The 20,348-nt window shown below is 33.6% G+C and overlaps 5 protein-coding genes across 5 annotated transcripts; 3 read left to right on the forward strand and 2 right to left on the reverse strand.

Moving 5' to 3' along the window:
- Positions 1-3,001: 3,001 nt before the first annotated feature.
- On the forward strand, positions 3,002-4,033 carry TRIADDRAFT_51473 (uncharacterized protein; the record flags this gene model as incomplete). The annotated part of the gene is made up of 1 exon (XM_002107667.1): positions 3,002-4,033. One exon carries the CDS (start codon positions 3,002-3,004, stop codon positions 4,031-4,033), a length of 1,032 nt encoding a protein of 343 aa, XP_002107703.1.
- Positions 4,034-7,168: 3,135 nt separating this feature from the next.
- On the forward strand, positions 7,169-10,803 carry TRIADDRAFT_51474 (uncharacterized protein; the record flags this gene model as incomplete). The annotated part of the gene is made up of 8 exons (XM_002107668.1): positions 7,169-7,325; positions 8,118-8,389; positions 9,067-9,115; positions 9,248-9,296; positions 9,473-9,883; positions 10,037-10,220; positions 10,342-10,459; positions 10,763-10,803. 8 exons carry the CDS (start codon positions 7,169-7,171, stop codon positions 10,801-10,803), a joined length of 1,281 nt encoding a protein of 426 aa, XP_002107704.1.
- A 676-nt stretch (positions 10,804-11,479) lies between these two features.
- On the reverse strand, positions 11,480-14,391 carry TRIADDRAFT_51475 (uncharacterized protein; the record flags this gene model as incomplete). Its single annotated transcript, XM_002108464.1, has 13 exons — positions 11,480-11,503; positions 11,816-11,945; positions 12,034-12,099; positions 12,175-12,299; positions 12,395-12,457; positions 12,935-13,015; positions 13,093-13,173; positions 13,247-13,360; positions 13,440-13,526; positions 13,604-13,717; positions 13,756-13,798; positions 14,010-14,093; positions 14,219-14,391. The coding sequence occupies 13 exons, from the start codon at positions 14,389-14,391 to the stop codon at positions 11,480-11,482; spliced, it is 1,185 nt and encodes a 394-aa protein (XP_002108500.1).
- A 507-nt stretch (positions 14,392-14,898) lies between these two features.
- Positions 14,899-17,355, reverse strand: TRIADDRAFT_51476 (uncharacterized protein; the record flags this gene model as incomplete). The annotated part of the gene is made up of 6 exons (XM_002108465.1): positions 14,899-14,955; positions 15,141-15,269; positions 15,420-15,509; positions 15,606-15,746; positions 15,950-16,182; positions 17,253-17,355. 6 exons carry the CDS (start codon positions 17,353-17,355, stop codon positions 14,899-14,901), a joined length of 753 nt encoding a protein of 250 aa, XP_002108501.1.
- Positions 17,356-18,447: 1,092 nt separating this feature from the next.
- TRIADDRAFT_51477 (uncharacterized protein) lies at positions 18,448-20,045 on the forward strand (the record flags this gene model as incomplete). Its single annotated transcript, XM_002107669.1, has 5 exons — positions 18,448-19,125; positions 19,175-19,264; positions 19,393-19,479; positions 19,828-19,908; positions 19,980-20,045. 5 exons carry the CDS (start codon positions 18,448-18,450, stop codon positions 20,043-20,045), a joined length of 1,002 nt encoding a protein of 333 aa, XP_002107705.1.
- Between the last annotated feature and the right edge of the window lie 303 nt (positions 20,046-20,348).

Below are 20,348 nucleotides of genomic sequence, written 5' to 3' on the forward strand. Positions count from 1 at the left end.
ATACTTTTATATAGTTTATCGAATCAATTACTGCTGTAATAAGAGTGTGCAATTCAGAATTATCATATATCAACCATCAAATCATTACCTTTGCAACTAAGTGTTTATCATATATTATAGAGTCATGTAGAATAAAAGTAAAAATTAAAGATTTGAGTGGATTCTGTCAACATGATGTAAATATACGCTTATATCATTTTAGTTTGATGTTCTAAGTTCTTATTCACTTTATGCGCATAACTGCTTAATTATCACTTTTTATAAAATCTCATTATAAAGCACCGCATGTGACTACTGTTTGGGTTTAAATCTCTTGTAATATAAACCATAATTCTTTTTTTAACTTACATAGATCTATTTATAGGCAGTAAGTGGTGGCAAATTCGTTATGATGTGCACATATCACTAAGTACAGTATATACAACAGTATACTCTAAGAAAGTCCATCGTAATATTTTATATCAATTACTATCAGAAATGGTCAGTTAAGCTTGACGTTTTCTAATTTCCTAAAGAAGTTACTGTACAGGCGTATCTATCTAAGAAGAGATACTGAATGAGTAAAAGCAATTCGTTGAATTGCGAAATCTTTCCAATGTCTTTATAGTGGAGATGTTGCAAGAATCTTGTATCAAGTGATGGAATATTGGATAGAATGACATCGTAACAAAAAGAATATTACTGCATTGATTAAATTGTTGCCGATGCTAGTACGTGTATGACTGAAATCACAAGGTAGAATAATGCTGCATTAAATTAGATACGCTAGCATTCATTATGATCAATGTCATTGGATGGCATTGTAATCTGTAAGGTACTCAATTAAAGTGTTTAAAGTGATGAAAATTGTATGCAATAACAGCTACAAGAAATGTGTTGAGAAATCAAGTTAGTAAAGTAATCACTTACGAATTGACAAGGAGAACATGAATTACGTACCAAAACTAAAAGTTTTTTACCTTTCTGTCGTGCGTAACTATCCGTGAGGAGTGCATAGGATATCTGTTGCACAAACAATGTAGATACAGAATGGCAACGTCGAGTCCGTTATCATAATTATTGCAGTATGTAATCAAGAAAAGTTCGTAATAATCAGCCGCGAAAGTTCAAATGCATTCATACGTAAATAATTAATAGATGAGACTTTCTCAATAATTGCTTTTAACATTTATCTCATATTTACAGCCAAGCCAAACAGTCGTTTGAGTCTGCTACTTAAGCGTCATATGACAAATTCCCCTATAATTTTCAGTATTTTTTAGAGTGGATATCACAGTGATCTACTCGAACTATTTCAATAAAGTAATAGACAAATAGCTAACTTGGAGTAGTACGATTGGATCGTATCTCCACTATTATTCATCGATCGGTACTCATCAATAGCAATTATATTTTCAGCAGTAGAAATTGCGACATCTGGCATGAATACGATAATATTGTTCCCCAGTTGCTATAATAACAATTGTTATCGTGTCATCAATATTGCTTAAATGAATTGTTTCGGGTTCGCTCATTGGTAAATATCGATAATACAGCGTCTGACTAAAATAAGCTAAAGATTACATATAACTCACAAAATCTAACTTTCCACGGAGATTTTAGCTTGAATATACTATTAAAGCTAAGAATACGTCGTACTCGTACACTGTATTCGGGATGAAAGCCTTGTAACGGATTGAAATTACATTAAAATCACATAAGTACAGTATTAAAGTAATAGATTACTTAAGACAGACGGAGTACAAGTATCGTGTATCACCTAATATACAGTATATCTCGAATAGTTTACACCAGTTCCACTACCGTTGCCGACTTTTGTATACTAACGGATAAAATCAACATTACAGAGGTGAATTCCTTTATTAATGACATTATATATATATTTATATATTGTCATATATAACAATATATTTAATTAATCAGTACCACATTGTGCGATTCCGAGCGTCTGTCTTGGATCAAATTTAGAAGGCACTCAACTGGCTATGATATAGCGATAATCTTTGGTGATAAATCTATTCAATTTTGTCCTATGACCCACTGTACTGTATGTCTACTCATACATGCTCGTTCAATAAATCTTATCTAACTCAGTAACGTATCAAGATATCAAGCGATTGTACGTTTATAGATGTAACTGGCGCAGTTGTTGCGTCTCTACGTTGGCTCCATACTAAAGCTCATCTCTGCTCGCTAGGTATATCTGCTTCTTTAATAGAGATCCTTTCTTTATCTCGATAATCCTTGTCCATCTATCCGAGTTATTATTACAAACTTGACAGTGGGTCAAGTAATTGACTGTAATGTCTAGTAAGAACAATAAACTAGAGCTATTCTTTAATACAGTATAGTATATAGTAAAGAAAAGAAATTTTGTACATGTTGCATCAAGCCCATTTTACGTTGCAGGTTGTTTCCCGTATAAAAGGACTAATCATGGCTATTTGATTAATAGCCAGAAACAATGTGAAATAGATTTAGCAGAGTATAAAGCAGTAATTTCAATCCTATTCATTGAAACACTACATAATCAAAATAGCGTAACACGTCACAAAAGCAACTGTTGTCAAGCATTCAAATCTATATATACACAAGACCGATGTGTGCGAATAAGATTTTTACAACTCTTCTAATTCGAAAACTATTATCCATTGTACTAGTGGAATAATGATAATTCGGTAATACATGGCACCGATATTGGATCGATAATATTAATTAGAAGTGTGTCTGTTGGTTATGATATTTTTATGATAGGAACATATGCGGTATTACGCACAATGTACATGATGTGGATTTTGTTATAATAAAGTAATTTGCATATTCAGTTAGAATGATAATTATATCATATTTGAGTTCAACGTATTGCTGGTAATGGCGTTATACTATGAAGAAGTTGAAAATCTTAGGAAAGAGAATTATAGCTAGAACTTTTAATATTAAGAATCTAATAGACTTTGCCATGTGATTTTCTCTTTATCTAAAACTATCAAGAAGCCTAACCATGGATAGAAGAAATGCTACACTCTATTTTTCTTTACTAGCTAATATCATTTTCGCTTTTACCATTTACTTCACTTTATTTCAGGCTGTAAATAAAAGGATGACCATGATGCAAGAACCATTTCTTGGTAATACATCAACTTTTATTCCATCAGTGAAGGGTCACAGTTTGAATGTATCTACAAATCTTCCACCCACTACCAAGTCCATAAATTTTACACCGGTTAAACTACGCTTTATGAAAGACAGCCCTGCCGCTAAACCTTGCAAAGGCAATATATTCATGTTATTGATGATAAATAGCGCTCCTAGAAATTACGAACGTAGATCTTCTATTCGAGAGACATGGGGTAAAGCTGATATTATACGAAGTGCCCTTGGAAATTATGTTTGGCGAACTATATTCATCATTGGTGATGGCCATAGTAAAAAAGTGAATGATGAAATGAATCAAGAAGCATTAAAATATGGCGATATGATTTTAGCTGATTTTGGCGATGATTTTCGTAATTTAACTTATAAGACCGTGTTGGGTATGGAATGGGCGAATGCTTATTGTAATGTAGCTAAATACTTTTATAAAGGAGACGACGATGTAATGCTAAATCCATTTACTCTATTTCCTAAATTGGTATTTATGGAAGGTAAAAAATTATTCATGGGTAATATCATGTCTGGTTCTGAAGTGGTTCGAGTAAAAAATAGTCGATACTACGTTAGTAAGGAAGATGTAGCTTCGTCGGTTTATTCTGATTATTGTTCGGGTTTTGCGTATGTTATTTCGATGGATGTATTACAAGCTATGGTAGCAGTCGTACCAAAAATTCGAAAGATACCTATTGATGATGCATATGTTGGTATGTTAGCAAAGGAAGTCAAGATTCCAGTTCATTGGGATCGAGGTTTTAAGCCATTTGGGCCGATTCCATCCAAAAAATGTGAATATAATACTGTTATTGCTGTTCACGGTATTTTGCCTACTAAGCAAAAATCAATGATGATTGAAGCACGTAAAGCATTTTTAACTTGTTAGCTCTTTCAAATAGTACTTGTATCGAACATTTCGAAGATCTTTACGTTCGTATATGGCGAATGGACATTGTTAAATACCCTATAACTAAAGGTTGATTTTGTCGATATATTTCTGTTTAATAATTTGAATTGATAGACAATGTAAGATTGTGATGACATCAGTACAGGTGAAATACTGATAGTTGGTCTAGAATTATATTGAAATAATGTAGTAACGGTTATTATGTGCGTCCAGTATTTGATTGACGATGATACTACTATTTCATTTCAATTGTACTCGTATATCTGGATATGATTTACAATATAAAATACTCTGCTCTCCATTTATGTCTTTCAAATGCTCAATGATTTATCTTTCGGAATGCTATGATGCATATCACCGATAAAATTGTTACTTCAGATTGACTAAATTATTACCTTCGGAATCAACATAGCTTTATAAATACACATGCAGTATTAGTGTTGTTAATCAATAGTAATTTGTAATATCTTAAAACACTCATCTTTTACGATATCCATTGCCAATATTTACAAAATGATTTTTGCAATCTTAGCGTATACATAACTCGCAGTAGCGCCGTACATCTAGTTACTTTTAAATCTTTTAGCTGCCCTATTAATACATAAAGTGGTAATTTGCATTTTTAACAAAAAAGTTCAATCTCAATTACAGTAAAGTCAAAACAATTATTACTTTAGACCTTGCTGCAATTAAGTTCGTTCTAGAATTATGTGCAAGATAATACATCTTGGCTATATCATTCCTTCTTCCAATTAATTCATTACGATAAAATTGAACGTTATAGTTACATTTGTGGCGTCAGATCGCATGAAGAGTGTGTTCCATTTAGTGCAATACTAGCTTATGAAATTATTTTGTAATTGCACTTTCGTAACACGTCCAAAAATGAGTAGTTAGTATCTCTAGTATTTTTAGCAGCAGTTAAAGCGCTCTATGCTGCCAAAGGTTCGCAAGAAAAATGCGAATGTTTTGGCGATTAATTAAATCAATGGATAAGACAACTGTACCGTTGGTAATGTGATTAAAATTTAGAAAGAGAATTTAGTTCGGCTCTGTAAAATAAAGTTTATTTAGGTGTATAGCTCAGATAACTCAACATAGAACTTGGATCTGGCGCTGTCGATTTAGCACAGAAATATCGCATGCTTTACTCTTACATTAGGGGTCACAATGTTAATAGACTATTTATATTAATTTTTTCTTGTTATTATTATAGTCTTTGTATATCTCCGAAGTGCTTTCAATACTAGTTTTTCCTGCTCTACAAGACTTATCTCAGAAAGGTGGATAAGTTTATGGTTTACGTGAGAAGTGCGAAAGGAGTTTCTCATCTGTCTGTTCACTGGCAACATCTGGTCATTATTTTACTGTACTGTATGCTTGCACACTGCAATTTGAATGGCAGGTCATCCGTCTATCTGTATATCTGCAAGAGTCGCCTTGCCTGAACTACTTCACCAGGTGGTAGTCCATGGGTGTTGCCTGTATAAAATTTCTCGTGATCGAGAAATAGAAAATTACAAATGTACACTGTACGTACAGTCGTGGACGCTCTATTACTAGATGATATGAATATCATATGATACTGTATATGTTGTAGTCCATGGTAAGGTAGTCAAATTTTTGAACAACAAAACTATTGGAACTGATTAAGTCGATAACGCGGCCCAAATAAAGTAAAATCATTGAATCTGTAGTAGAGAGCGTTAAAGGGCTTTAAAATTCTTATAATAGTTATACAGTACAGTACGCTATGGTCCATTAGCTACATCTTTTAGTATCTCTAAGTACGTTTGACCTTCGTTGGTTAGCAAGAGCTCACGAGCTTAGCTAGTTGCCAACTAAACCCTGACTTTTCAATGGCAGTGTTCATACGTTAATACCTCGTGGCCAGATGCCAGTCGAACTATTTTTTACGATCGATTTCGCTCTACGGTAATACTGTACACAGTACAGTACAGTACTGCAGCAACAATTTAGACCGTACATGTATTAGAGAATCAGCTCACAAAGACTTCTATTCTAGATTTCCCTACAGCAAATCATTGAATCAAAATTCATGCCCACTGCCATGTACTGACTGACTGTACTGTATTACCTTTTAACGCGGTACAGTCCATAATAATAGACTCTGGCTGCTCGTCAATCTGACGAATCACGTAGAAGCGATAGCTGATAACTCGGCGATAAGATTACCGGTGTGATATCTGATAACTGGACCTTTGTAAAAACTGTCTTTAACTGTTCATACTAGGTGGCGAATCATTAGCTTACAGTACTATAATTTTTAGAAAAGAATATAAAAACAAATGGTATCAAAATTACCTCGTTATGCAACACCCGCAATAGCTGCAAAGTAGAAATAATCACAACACTAAATACACCAGCTATGCGGTATAGTAACAAGTTTTAACAGTAGCACAATTCTGTGCTACAAAAATGGCAAACGCATTTTCAAAGGCCATTACTTGCACTTGTTAACTCAACCGGGCCAATCCAAAATTTCTAGTTGATATTGTATAAATAGTATTTCTTTCGTGTCAAATCCAGGATATTTGCATATTGGTTATTCTTTCACTAAGGCTGAAGCAATAATAGAAGTCTACAAGTATTCCATGTCCGCCACATTCTTGCTTGTCTTCCGAGTAAAGCTCTTCAAGCGCTAAACTTTCCAGAGCACTATCAAAGTCCACGCGCACACAGAAATTGTGAGTTTCACTGAAATTTCTTTAGTCCATACATGTTACATACACTTTTCCGATTGACTCTACTGACGTCAGCGGATAAATTTCTAAAAATTCTATTATACTATACACTCCATAGTGCATTGTAGTATGTACGAGTATAGTACAGTGATGGAAGATCGTTCGTCATTACATCGACAGAATCAATGACAAATATCTCATTCATTACATTGGGCAGTCGAGCTTATCTCTCGACGTCAAGTCATCTATAAATACGGGATGATCCATGCTAGGCTTCACTCCATTAGCTTCAGTTTCACATACGGATCAATTGTAGGTCATTTTTTCTTCGTGGTTCTCCAAAACGATTCAGTTTTCGCAATTTGTTGCAAATTTTGTATATGCAATCCTTTCAAACTATTTGCTAATCATGGATAATCACCAACTTTCCAATTTAAACTTCGAGCCAGTGAGCTACTTTATAGGAAATGGATCGGAAAATACCGTGTTAAACGATTGGGATCCATTTGTTTGCTCTGTTGAAACTACATTTCAACTACCTTTAGCGAGCGAAGTAAACGATTTAGGTAAGTTTTTGGCAATATCAAGATTGAAAAATTCTCAGATTAAACGTAGTGGCTAAGTTAGGAGATAAATGCTAGTATATTCCTGCCATTATAATTATTAAAGATGATCTGTCGCAAGCAGCCTCATAGTAAATATACTCTTTTTCAGTCAATTCTGCTGCATAGATAGATTTCATTTATACGCGCATTTCTATCGCATCATAGAAATTAAAATTCTTTCTAAGATTGATGCAAATACCATTATTGCAACAGCTGAATTTCCATTACCTTATTCAGTCAATAATAAGAAGGAAAAACTACTATTTGCACTAAGTTATAACCAAGAATAGAGTATCATAAAATTATGTAACTTGGTTGATTTAGCTCTACTGCAGATTGTGTTGCATAAATCACTAGAGAATTTCAGTGTTTATGTCATGAAAGCTTTTTCTCTATTTCCAACATTTTTCTATGTCATAGTTGACCTTACTAATAACACGTGTTGACTGGACCAGTGAAGTCCGTAAATCATACGTGCTACAGAATGCGTCGAATATTTACGCTATTGTTTATACGAAATATCAACATCAGTCTTGTAAGAAACTGTATGGAGTTTATATATACGATACCCTATACTATACTGTATTGTAGTCAACCACATGGAAAACAATAGACAGTATCAGTGATAAGGGATCCTATTCAGTTGTCGTCACGTGGCGTTGATGTAGCGTTTGATATATGGAGACTAGACCTTTATGGTAAATTGCGATCCATTCTGCAACAATCGTTAATATGAAATTTTAACCGATCCAGATAGTGCAAATCTGAATGATCATGGAATTGGATATCCTAGTAGTGAGAAAGAGGAATATGCAATAAATGATGCTAAAAACGTGGAAAATACTACAAATCATAATTTACCTACCGCGGTAATGTCATCGTGTCCAAGTAGAATATTTCGTGCAATTCCTTTTCCAGATTTCGATACATCCGTCTATAACGATCTGTCTGAGGATGAGTTGTTTAACCAGCTGAGGTATTTGGTAATGACAGGTGACAGACCAAATGCTTCTGGAGTGTCGAAGGTAAGATCTGATATCCATAATATAAGAGAATGCTGTTAATCGAGTTTAGAGTGGATTTTTACATTCATACTAGACGTTAATTGTACTGCCGCATATCACACATTGCTGAATCAGTTATTTTCCTTTACGAGAGAGCTCAGAAAAGATTATTACATTCATACTAGAGGTTAATTCTAGTTCTATTTATTGCATATCACACATACAGTTAAATCAGCTATTTTTCTTTACGAGTAAGGAGAAGCTCTTAGCAGGGACTTCTCGATAAAAAATGATTTCTCAAAAATGAAAGAAAGAGAACAGCAGGAAACGAGTTCACAGTACAATGTCCTCACTTTTTTTCCATTTTTGAGGAATCATTTTTATCGAGAAGTCCCCTAACCTTAGTTTTTACTAGACGATAATTCTACCTCAATACATATCACAGAGTTGAATCGGTTATTTTCCCCTACGAGAGCTAGGAGGGGATTTTTATATTCATACTAGAGGTTAGTTTTAGTTTATATTGATAGGTAAATAATATTTTACAGCAATGCTGTTACCTGTATGATAATCATATATACACTACATATATAAGTTAATTCTGCAACAAATTAATCTATCAGAACAGTTGCTGAAATGATTGTAAATCATTTGCTAGATGTTTCATCAAATGCAATTTATACGTATATATGTATTAGGTCGCAATACTACAAGCTGCTATTCAATACATTTCGCAAGTATCTTACGGTAAGAAACCTATACACCTCATTTACACAATTCAACTAGTATGAGCAATCTACTTTAAGGCCCATTTTTCTATATCACTGAGCGGTTAAAGATAACTAGCTTGGAATAAAAAGGCTCAATTTATATTCATAGAAAAAGATCAAACTGCTGAAGAAAGTAATTTCAAACCTGCCATAAAAGCGTAAGATATTTTTTAAAAATTACTGTCCTAAAATAATGCTATAAAAATGAGAGACTATCTAAAATGAGAAAAATGACTTATGATTTGGATGAATAAATTATAAAGTTAGATGTAAGGAGAAAATTGAATGTCATTACAATGCAAATGCATTAAAAATTTTCCAATTAATGTTTTAGTGATATCCAAAGTATTCTAGATGAAAGTCTACAGTACCCATATTGTGCTCAAGCTCAGGAATCAGGTTATGGTAGTCTAACTCCATCTATAAATAGCAATCCATCTTCGGCTAGGGAAACTCCTGTTGACATAGAGGATACTGCAAATTTAGAAACTTTGAAGGAGCTGAATTCGATCAATTTTCCTGATGTAACTAGTATATTTAAGCATGACAGCAACGTTAAAAGCAAGATCGTTAAACCAAAAAGAAAATATCGTAAAAGGCAAGTAGTTGATAAAAAAGGTAATAGCTGTATTCGCACCGCACTTGATGATGAAACTGCAGGAGATGGGTGCAAACGAAAACATCGCACATATCAGAACCATAAGAAGAATACTCTACACCCTAAGAATTCACTTGCTAGAATAAAGTATTTAAGGAATCAAGGAAGGAAAAAGATGAATGGGTGAACACAATAAGGATAATAATCATTCATAGTGAAATAGCAAAATAGCAAAAGATAATTGAAAATAGGGATGAGTCAATCTTAAGAATTTTTTCTTAAATTCTTTATCTTGGGCAGATATATGCTGTTTAGCAGAGTCATGCGGCCAAAAATTAGGTCTTATCTACCTGAAATCCGTATGCCTGATTGCGTTTGTATGATGGCTAGACTGTGGAATGATTTACCAGAGCGCTATAAAGCACCTTTTAATGATGCAGCCCTAAGAATTCGTTTAGATACTAAAATGAAAGTGCAGAAAGGGGTACGTGAAGGCGTCTCTACAACTTTGAAATTTAATTACATGGGTTATCCTCTAGCTTAATAATGAAAGATAACCAATTGAACACCGCCAATTACTTATTTTTATACGCTTTCATTCACAGATTGGGGAATTCCGCGCTAATAATAATAGAATTAATGAAATATTAAAACCCTATCTCGCCGATTCAGATCTTGTAAAAATGCTAGACAGACTTGCTAGTTGTTGCAAGCAGGATTGCGGTAAGTAGAGAAATGATTGCGTTTTTCTCTTACGTTTTAATAAAAAGAATTATAGATTATAAATTATACATTAATTTTTATTTGGTGTAAGTGCATTACTGAATACATTATGTAAACATATCTTGTACGCATACAAGTAAAACTAAGGTTATTAGCCTATTTTCTCAAATATACTCTCATATCTTTATTATCGTCGTTGGAGCAGAGCATTTAAATTCTAGCATTATTGACGGATTACGCAACAAATCCGCTTAATAATTTAGCTTATAACAATTAAATTCTAATTACAATATTGCAAATTAGGTTACTACGTATTAGCAGGAACAGAAATTGTGACTAGCTAGATTGATGCCATGACGTAGCAGAATTTATCATAGCTGCAGTATTTTTTTTTAGGAATGTTAATTTGTCATGAATCTTTACTTGATTCTGAATAACAAGTTTGCGGCAAGACTTTTAATTTCTGGTCGGCAGAAAATAAGTACCCTTGATGATCTCGTTTTGGTTATCACAAGAAAACTATTTAAAAAGATAAATTTTTCCATATTTCTGGATGGTACAGTGAAGAATTTATAAAGCGTTATAACTTTAAGACTACCAAAGGCCACTTTACACTTTTTGTTAGCAAATTTTAAAATTATAGAAACGGTTTACTTTCTAAAAGATACGCCTTGTTAGCAGTCTAGGTTACATATAGGTAGAATTGAAACAAGCTGACTTTCTGATATTGAAAAGCTCTCAGCGATATAATTTTTGTATTTTATGCATTTCGTAAATAATTTCAAGGTATCAGTATGACAGATGGAAGCAGTTCAATATATCTTTTGAAATATAATATTTTTTCTTTGCTACGAAATAAATAAAGTTATCTGGTGAATATAAAAGCGATATAAAAATTTCATTTGATCTTCTACTCATTTTCTTTTCTTAAAAGATTTCATAAAATATAGCATACAAGTATACGTATATTATACATTTGTACGCGAAATACTTGGAAAGTTACGAGCATTTATACAATAATTAACGATTGTTTAACTGCCAGCTCTGTCGAAAACATAATCAGTATTATAGATGCTCCATATTACACGCGTAATGATTTGACTTTAATTAAGAACATTAACAATATTTGTATTTGATTAGTGCAATATACAGACTTTAGTAATATTTTAAGCCACGGCAGTCAAGCATTTTCGACATAGTACGTTATTCCACTTTAGCTTAGTGTAACTTGGAAGAGGAGATTCCAGCTCAATCATTACGTTCTCTTCAAAACTCGATCAAGCTGGTTTACAAAATTCGAAAGTTAGTGCGAAATAATTTTACATGCGATTAATTAGAAAAGCTTATTATTCATACCTCTTTAGGACTGAATTGTAGAATAGTTGCAATAGCTTTAACTATTTGCAGTTTGCTTATAGGATTATCGGCCTCCATATAATGAAGGACGATATTTTTAAGATATTCTAAATTGGCCGTCTCACGAGATCTGTATCGCAGCAATGAAATACCAAAATTGTCATCATAGCATCTAATTACAATAACTGCCAATTATGCTATACTATTATATCACTAACTTATCTCGTTCCAGTTTTCTAATTTCCTCCTTTAAGGCTTTACATAAATCTAAGTGAGTTTGTTCTCTGAATAACAGAATGGCATTTCCAAATGAGGAAATAAGACAGTATTTATCTCTTTAGGAAGATATAAATTCTTACCTTTTTGCTAAATCTCGCATTTCCTCCTCTAGTTCAAATTTTGACTTCCTCAAAGAAGTCAATTCGATTTCTACCTTAGCCTGTTCTTGTTGATAATGTAACAAGATTCCATCTCGACTTGATACCTAATTTAACGCACCGATGATAGTAGAAGTTGTTATCTACAAGCTCTAAACAGAGCCCACTTTAAAAATAAAGATATAACTTAAAAGATTCTTACTGTAGCGGTAGCAGGCATAGACAGCAGTCTATTTACCGCATCCTCCGTGACCTCGCCGCTGAACTAATAAATAGAATATTTGTACATTTATTCTCAATGAAAGCAACCAAAAGTCCTATAATGTAACCAAAACCATCTACAATGCTTATCTACGTACAAGATGACTCCCTTCAAATGATACCGTTCTATTCATACTTTCTGTAAAAGATTGTAGATTTTGTATCAAATTTGGCTCTTAACATTTAACGACGTTAAAGTATCAAGAATTCCGAGATTGGCAGAATACCTTTAGAATCAGCTAATATGTCACGTGAATATCGGCGAGATATTCTGCTTGGTATTGGCAATAAATAGTCGGTGCTGCCAGTTAAAAATATATTGTACATGATATTTTAATGATTTTGCTACTAAAGTGGCTGTGCCTATCAGACGGCGGTATATAATAAAAAAGGTAAATAATCATCGAAACCTATAACTGGTTTGAAGGGCGCTGTTGCCGAGGCTACCATTAGTATTTGTATTGGTCTTTAACTGATCGACCTCTGCTTCCTTATCCGCTAACAATTCAATAGTTCGTTCACGTTGTCTTTGCATTTGCTTTCTTGCTTCGTCAAGTTTCGCCTGAATACGTAAGCCAGTAAAGTGAATTATGGCATTAAAAATTTTTAGAGCTATACTACCCAAAAGAGAACTCCTACCAATGATTCGCTTTTTATCTTGTTAATATCATTATCAAACTTTCCCTGCATATCTTTGATTTCAACTTTAAAATAATTTATCTGCAGTATGTAAGTTAATTAGTAATTCAATTATATAGAAGGCAAAATCGTACTTCCGTAAATATTGCTATACCGATTCTTTATATTCCTTTTCTTTTCCTTCAAACCAGCTTCTCTCCGAAATAAGCTTGTTGTTTAGTTCTACAACCTGACGCTGCAAGCTACGATATTCCTTAATATTGAGATCCTGTGAAGGAAAGATATTTACTGTTTAATACAGAGGATGTTCTATTAACTTATGTACGTATACGAGGGTAAAATTTTACCTGGCTTCTGCTTTTCGCATGTAATTGAGTTTGAGACTTAAATTTCTCAAAATCTTCCTTAACCTGAGCTAGTTCTCGCTTACACAACTATTTTGAGAATTAATATTATACTGTATCAGATTTTACGGGAAATACGCTCGTATATATAATTACTGTATTAATACCTGATAAGCTAATTGTGGATCTTCTACTTCCTCATCTACGCATAGCAAATTCCCCAATAGATTGTCAAGGTTTATAATTAGACCGATTGATGGCAAAATACTAGTAATGGCGCTCTAGCATACAGAAACAGTAGTAGAATATTATGTCTTACGTGATGAGGCTTGATTACGTTGGTTTGCTTCAAGGCTTTCGTCCTGTAGTATGAAGATTTTATTATTATTTATAATTATAATTATTGACAGTTACTTTGTTAAAACGATTCAACAAAATAAGCTCACAGGTTGTTGATATGGAGTATTCGATTCCTTTTGTGATAATTTTTGATACCTAATTTTAGAAATAGAAAATGTGATGTTACGAAAACTTACATGTTTCCTAGACTATTTTAGAATGGGATAAACTTACTCCAGTTGTTGGCTGACTTTGGTGGATGTCTCTGTTAAGGATGTATTCTCAACATTTAACTGCAATACCTTTTCCTTCAAGCGTCTAAAAGTTAATTTGATCTAAAATATAATTAAGCTGCCAACTACCGTAATTATAATCATTTCTAGTGATTTACAGTACTGTAGTACAATATAGCATCACGTTATGCGCATATTACTATTTTCTACCTAATTGTAATTTGATCTCGTTCTTTTTCGCGCTCAGATACTCCAATTAAATCTGATAATTCTGAAACTTTTCTTTCTAAATCTGCTACTCTGTACTCGTCTCTGTGTGCCATATCACGAATTCGATTCTTAGAGTCTTGCAAACGCTGTTGTTCATTGGCTAACTCTTCCATATGCTGAGCCTTAGAATATACATATATTGATATATGACAGTCATTAAAGTTGCTTTCTAGATCATTATCGAGTGCATCAATGAAAACAAATAAACAACAAATTTACCCTAAGTTCATCAAGGTCCTGTTGTAATTTCGTTTCTGCAGCAGTCGGTTGGTTTTTATATTTTTCGAGCTCATTAATCTTAGTCTCCGCATTCTTGGTACATATGAATGTATTAGGTAATCATTCAGTTAGTCATCCAACATATTAAAACGCGATAACAACCTAATATGTATCTCTTTAAATATATTTAGTGATATTTTGGAATGGATAGTATAATACAATACCTATAGCACATAGTCTTTAATTAGCAAAATCGATATTTTAACTTATCAATATACCTTAAGATCACTACCCAGTGTAGTTACAGATTGCTCTAATTTTGTGATACTACAAAATTGTTAACAAGAACTTCCGTTGTCATTCACGAATAGATAGTATTAAACGACATAAACAATTTTTGATTACGTTTCATCTTTTGAATCTTTCATTACAGTTAGTTGATTCTCTAGGTGTTCAATCTATAAGTAAAATTTTAGAACAGCACTATTAAAATGGCATTTGAAATTTCATGGTAGAGTAATAATATGGAAGAGATAGTTTAGTTATCACATTTAGCTGTGCTTAGTACTGAATTACGTTTCGAAAACTGTCTATCAGGCAATTTATATAAGGGCTTATATGACGTCCAAGAGAAGTCTTTTACCTGTTTTTTCTGTTCATCTTTTATCTGGCGTTCATTTTCAAGTATTTGCTGTAGTTCCTTTATTACTTCTGTATGCGTAATCATTTCTTCATCCCGTTCTTGAAGTGTTTGCTTTAAGCGTTGTCGTACCTACACGCAGTAAGAGTATAGGTTGTAGCAACATTTTATCCAAGTAAGATAATCTAAAAAGTCTAGTTGAAACTTTATTTAGGGATTATAATACTATATAGATACAACATAGAGAATCATTGGCATTGGCATTGCGAAATAACCACGTACTTCGTGTAATTGATCTTCTACATGACTAATATGCTTATCCTTTTCTTCTACGACTCTATTGCATTCTTCAGTTTTTTGTTCCATTTCACGCTGCGTAAGCAATATAAAATAATTTGGCTAAGTAAACTCGATTGTGCTACAGTTAGAATTAAATCTATAAACTGCAATTTATCTGTAATAATATACCAATAGCAGCTTTTTATCAGCTTGAAAACGAGCAGATATTTTCGCTTTCTCTTCAGAAACAGTTACTAATGATGAACTTAATGTTGCTAACTGTTCAGATAGCTTTGTAACCTCAGATTTTGGAACTACATCACCGTCCACCTTGATGAATATAATAATATTTTAGATCAAAGCTGTTGTAGTAAGCTCTAGACAATTTAATATAATGCTGTACATTGAAAGGTATTGAGTAATCGATGTTGTGCAATATCTCACTTGTAGGCGATATAGATTATTATTAGGAATAGTTCAATACATACTGAATTGAACGTGATGCAATAATATCTAACTCCTATATTATACACTTGGATAATGTCTATTGAGCTTGCCTTATTTCCTCTTGGAGTTATGCTTTCTTCACTGTCGTTAAGGATACCATCGATTTCGTCTTCATTACCTTTTGCTATTTCTTGATCGCTAGCTTCCTCCGAAGTCGGAGTCATTTGCTGTCTCTCATTATGTCGATGACTGAGGACTTTAACTGAACGTTCGAGAGCCTCTTTTTCCTTGGCTAAACTTTTGTATGCCCGAATTACATCTAGAAAATGGAACAGACCAGAAATGATCATTACATAAAGTAAGAATATTTTCGTGTTCCGGTCATAATTTATTTATTTAAAATACGTCTATTGTAGATGACTTTGCTAGTAATAATATCGACCATAAGCAATGTTTGGATAAGCCATTGAAAACAGTACAATACACGTATACCTTTTAATTTGATGTTAGTAAGGTGGATTGATTTAATTTAATAGCGAGCTATACAGTACTGATACAGTAGTTATTGAAGTCAAAGAGCTGTGTCCATTTCTTTACTTTACATTGAATCGAGTATTAGATTATGGTAACAAATTTATCCTACTAGCAGTAGATATATAAATAAAGTTTTAAACGATTGGCTTTGTATTTTCATTGAAATAAGTGACTTATGTTGATCTTTAATGACAGTAAACTGTCAAGATGAGCAAAGACGAGTAAAATTCATGATGTAGTGTACTGTATATCACCCATAACTTTATATCTGGATGCGTTGTACTATAGTTATGGAATACAGTACATTCAATAGGTTATGTAGCGACGACAGTCTACTAAACAGTTTAGCAGTTTGTAAAACTGTCTTGAGCATTAAAAGATGGAACCTATAGGTAACATATGAATGGATTTAATGAAATTATGATATGATTATAATGGTTGTTAGATACTGTAAACGACTTCGTAGTGATTGAATTTAGTCAGGTTGCTGAATCGTCAACCTGATTGGTGCTAAAGAGGCTCTCTATCGGTAACACTTATGCAATTGTTAGGTGATCCAAATTCATAAAAAACATAACTGCATCCACAGTATCGAATACACCTCTACTAGTTGACTATGGTTGGAGCTTATTACTATAGTATAGCAATAAGCCATACGATTAGATTGCAATAAGCCCCCCTAAAAAATATGTTCAATACTGTCAATACTATCCAGTATACGCGTCGAAATGGAGTATTCCCGTACTAACAAATCATAACAATCCTTAATGATATCCTAGATAAGAATCACAGCTATCAAAATTGATATAGAATTTAATGTTGATTATCGATCGATATTGTTATTATAGTTGATACCTCGAAGTCTAGATTCATAACGAGATATTTGCTCCTTTTGCTCATCGATGTAATCCAACAGCTTGTCTGTAGAATTGCTATTATTCATAAAACCTTGGAACATAATGCCAGGCTTTGAATGATTCACGTCTATACTTGTGATCGAGTGTAAAGAAGAAATAGAAGCATGGATAAACACTACTACACTACATAAAGCAGTGCCTATTACAAATCATGAAGGAGAACGATTGAAGATTAGGCCAGTAGCAGCGATATCAAGTAGAAATTTCAATTCATGCCTGTTGCCAGTTGGCCATTTTGATTCGAAAATGGATTATAGACCAATATCAACAAGGCCCATATTGCGTGTATTGTACAGTACGGTGGACAAGCACTGTATTACAGTACTGCCCAGTACCGTGTTTTGCGCACTAACTCAGTCCACCGTCGTGTCCAGGAATTTCATAGTGAACCTTAGGCTACAGTGCAAGGTACTGTCATTTACAGTACAGTACTCCTGGACTACAAAAGTACTGTAAGCTTAACTGGGTTGAACACGGGAGGCAGACAATTTCTGCACCATGATTATTTCAAGCCTTGCAAAAATGAGCAAAATGGCTGTCACCCTTAGCCTTCATTTCAGGTTGTGCATGCAGAAGTGGCATCCATGGACTGCGAGATGCACCGCTAGTCCATGCTACTAATATCTTAATGACTTACTGTAATACCCTGTGGAAAATGTCATTTTAATGTATTCCGAGGTCAACCTGATGTGCAATAGCCACAGGCAATTCTACCGTTGCAGTGATTCATGATTAGCAGAAATCTTGTGACTGCATCAGATCTCCGACAGTCATGACATGACTTTTGCCGGCTTTTCGTACCAGTTGAATTTGGACTGTATCACCAGAGTGTCAATAACTATACTGTATTTCTTTCTTTTACCTTACCTTGCTTGTATCAACGTCATTCATACAGTAAGAGTATAGCAGCCTTCACCAGGTGAAAAGTGCTCATTTAAATGGCAAAGATCGCTATAGGATTGAGTGCTCGCCATTATTAACTACTGCAAAGGCATCCATATCATAAAGTAGAGATAGACTACCATCTAAGAGAAGGGTTGATTCTTATTTATAAGTGGTATGATTGCAATTATTACAAAACTCAGTACCATAGTCTATTACTGTATACGAGAGTCGACTAGCATAATATCAATATGTCTGAGCAATTGAAGGAAACTAAATTACCCATCGATCAAAGTAGCGATCAAAATATCATCTTTCAACCTGTAACACTGTCTGGTAATTACCTAAAAGACACGACTTCAACCCTGGAATATGTCTATTTTGCAATAAGCTGGCTGTTATACAATTATCGCAGCGATTGCATCAATAAGCTCTCTTTTAATTCAGTCAATTTATTTACCAAAGATGGCCTGCCAAAGGGTAGTTTTGACACCACCAAGATCGAAAATTGGAATTCTTGTCATTTACACAGGCAATGGAAGGAGCATCATCAGTCGTTTGCTTGTACTGGTGTATTCGTTTTTGCAATCTTAACTGCTGATGTTCAAATTCTACCTGTAAATAAACCTGATTCAACGAGTCACAATGGTCCTAATTGTGTTGACCATCGCATTTATACTTCTTCTATCCTTTTATCCGTATTTAATCACTTCATGCTGGAAGGCCGTAATTCCACCGCTATCCAGGTCGAAATGGAAAATTCCCTCCTAACTTTAGCCAAAGGAGATGCAATATGTATTTATTTCTCCTTTGGATGCTCGTCACAGTTGATAGAGGTGATAGCTATTGATGCGTTGTTCATTAGAATGAATTCATTATTATTAAATGGTAGCCTTTTTAGCGAATACCACAATAACGTCACTACTACGGTACGAATAATAATATTCGTATATTGTACGTTATATGCAAACCTTATAGAATACACTACCGAAGTTAATAACTGAATACAGCAATGAAGTTCCCAAACCGAAAAACATTTCTGCTTTAACCAATTTAGAATCCAACTTGGTTTGATGATAGCAACTTCGTAATTCATGATTATCGAATATCGAATCGCTTCATACTTGATTATTATTATTGTAATCCTTTCTCAAAGCCTTGCTTCATATCATTCTATTGAACTTATTATGGTATAGGCACGCTTCATATTTAAGGATCAAATTCAAATGCAAGTTCGAAACCTGGCTAACGAGATAGTTAATTACAGATCGAGTCAAAGTGAGGTAAAGATCAATGTTGCATTTTACTTACAGATTAACAAACTCTAGATTTAGCCCAGCTAGAGGAGCTAATGAACAATAGACTGTTATCTACGTAAACTTAATAGACGACGTATTACGGTATTTTCCATTCAATCCGTTGTTCACAATCATAGCAATAATACAAGTTCTACTCTTAGGCGGATTTAAATCAAATGCATAATGAAGACGAAGTAGAAAAAAGGATCAATAGTTTTGCCAAGAAAATGGTAGCATTGTATAGATCATTAATTGATAGCTACGTTTAGCCGTGCCAGAATATTAAGTCATACATTTATTGAAGGGCTTTCATTGCTTTATTGCTTTTTGAAGGGTGGTTTACCAAATGGAGTCACGAAACCCATAGCTTCATTTGTTAAGAATAAAGAATATAAAAGCGTTCTGACAAGTATTGTAAGTTTTGTTACCAACTTGGTGTTGGCTAAAGTTTTACTCAAGTTAAACAATGCCTTTTCTTCATGTAGGTAGACACTGCATCGCCACCGATATTGGTTAAACCACTACTAAAGTATTTAATTAGTAAACTGTAAAGGAATCTCACTAATAAGTAATTCAATTAATTGCTACCGTCGTCGTGATAGAATCAACTCTTTTTACTGCAATCGAGCGAGATAAAATCATGTCATTTGCAATGAAGAAATAATTTAGAACTACTAATCTAACACCTTAAATAATGCCTTTACTGGCTACTTTATGAACCGCTGAAAAAGATCAACATAAAATAGATTTCGTGTTATCTCAGGCAATAAAGTAACACCTTTTGCCAATGACATGAACTTTTATAGTTCATTAATCATTTCGTGATTGTTGTGTAAATAACTATAATACTGCAC

Source organism: Trichoplax adhaerens, genomic scaffold, assembly GCF_000150275.1.
Source record: "Trichoplax adhaerens TRIADscaffold_1 genomic scaffold, whole genome shotgun sequence".
NCBI lineage: Eukaryota > Metazoa > Placozoa > Uniplacotomia > Trichoplacea > Trichoplacidae > Trichoplax > Trichoplax adhaerens.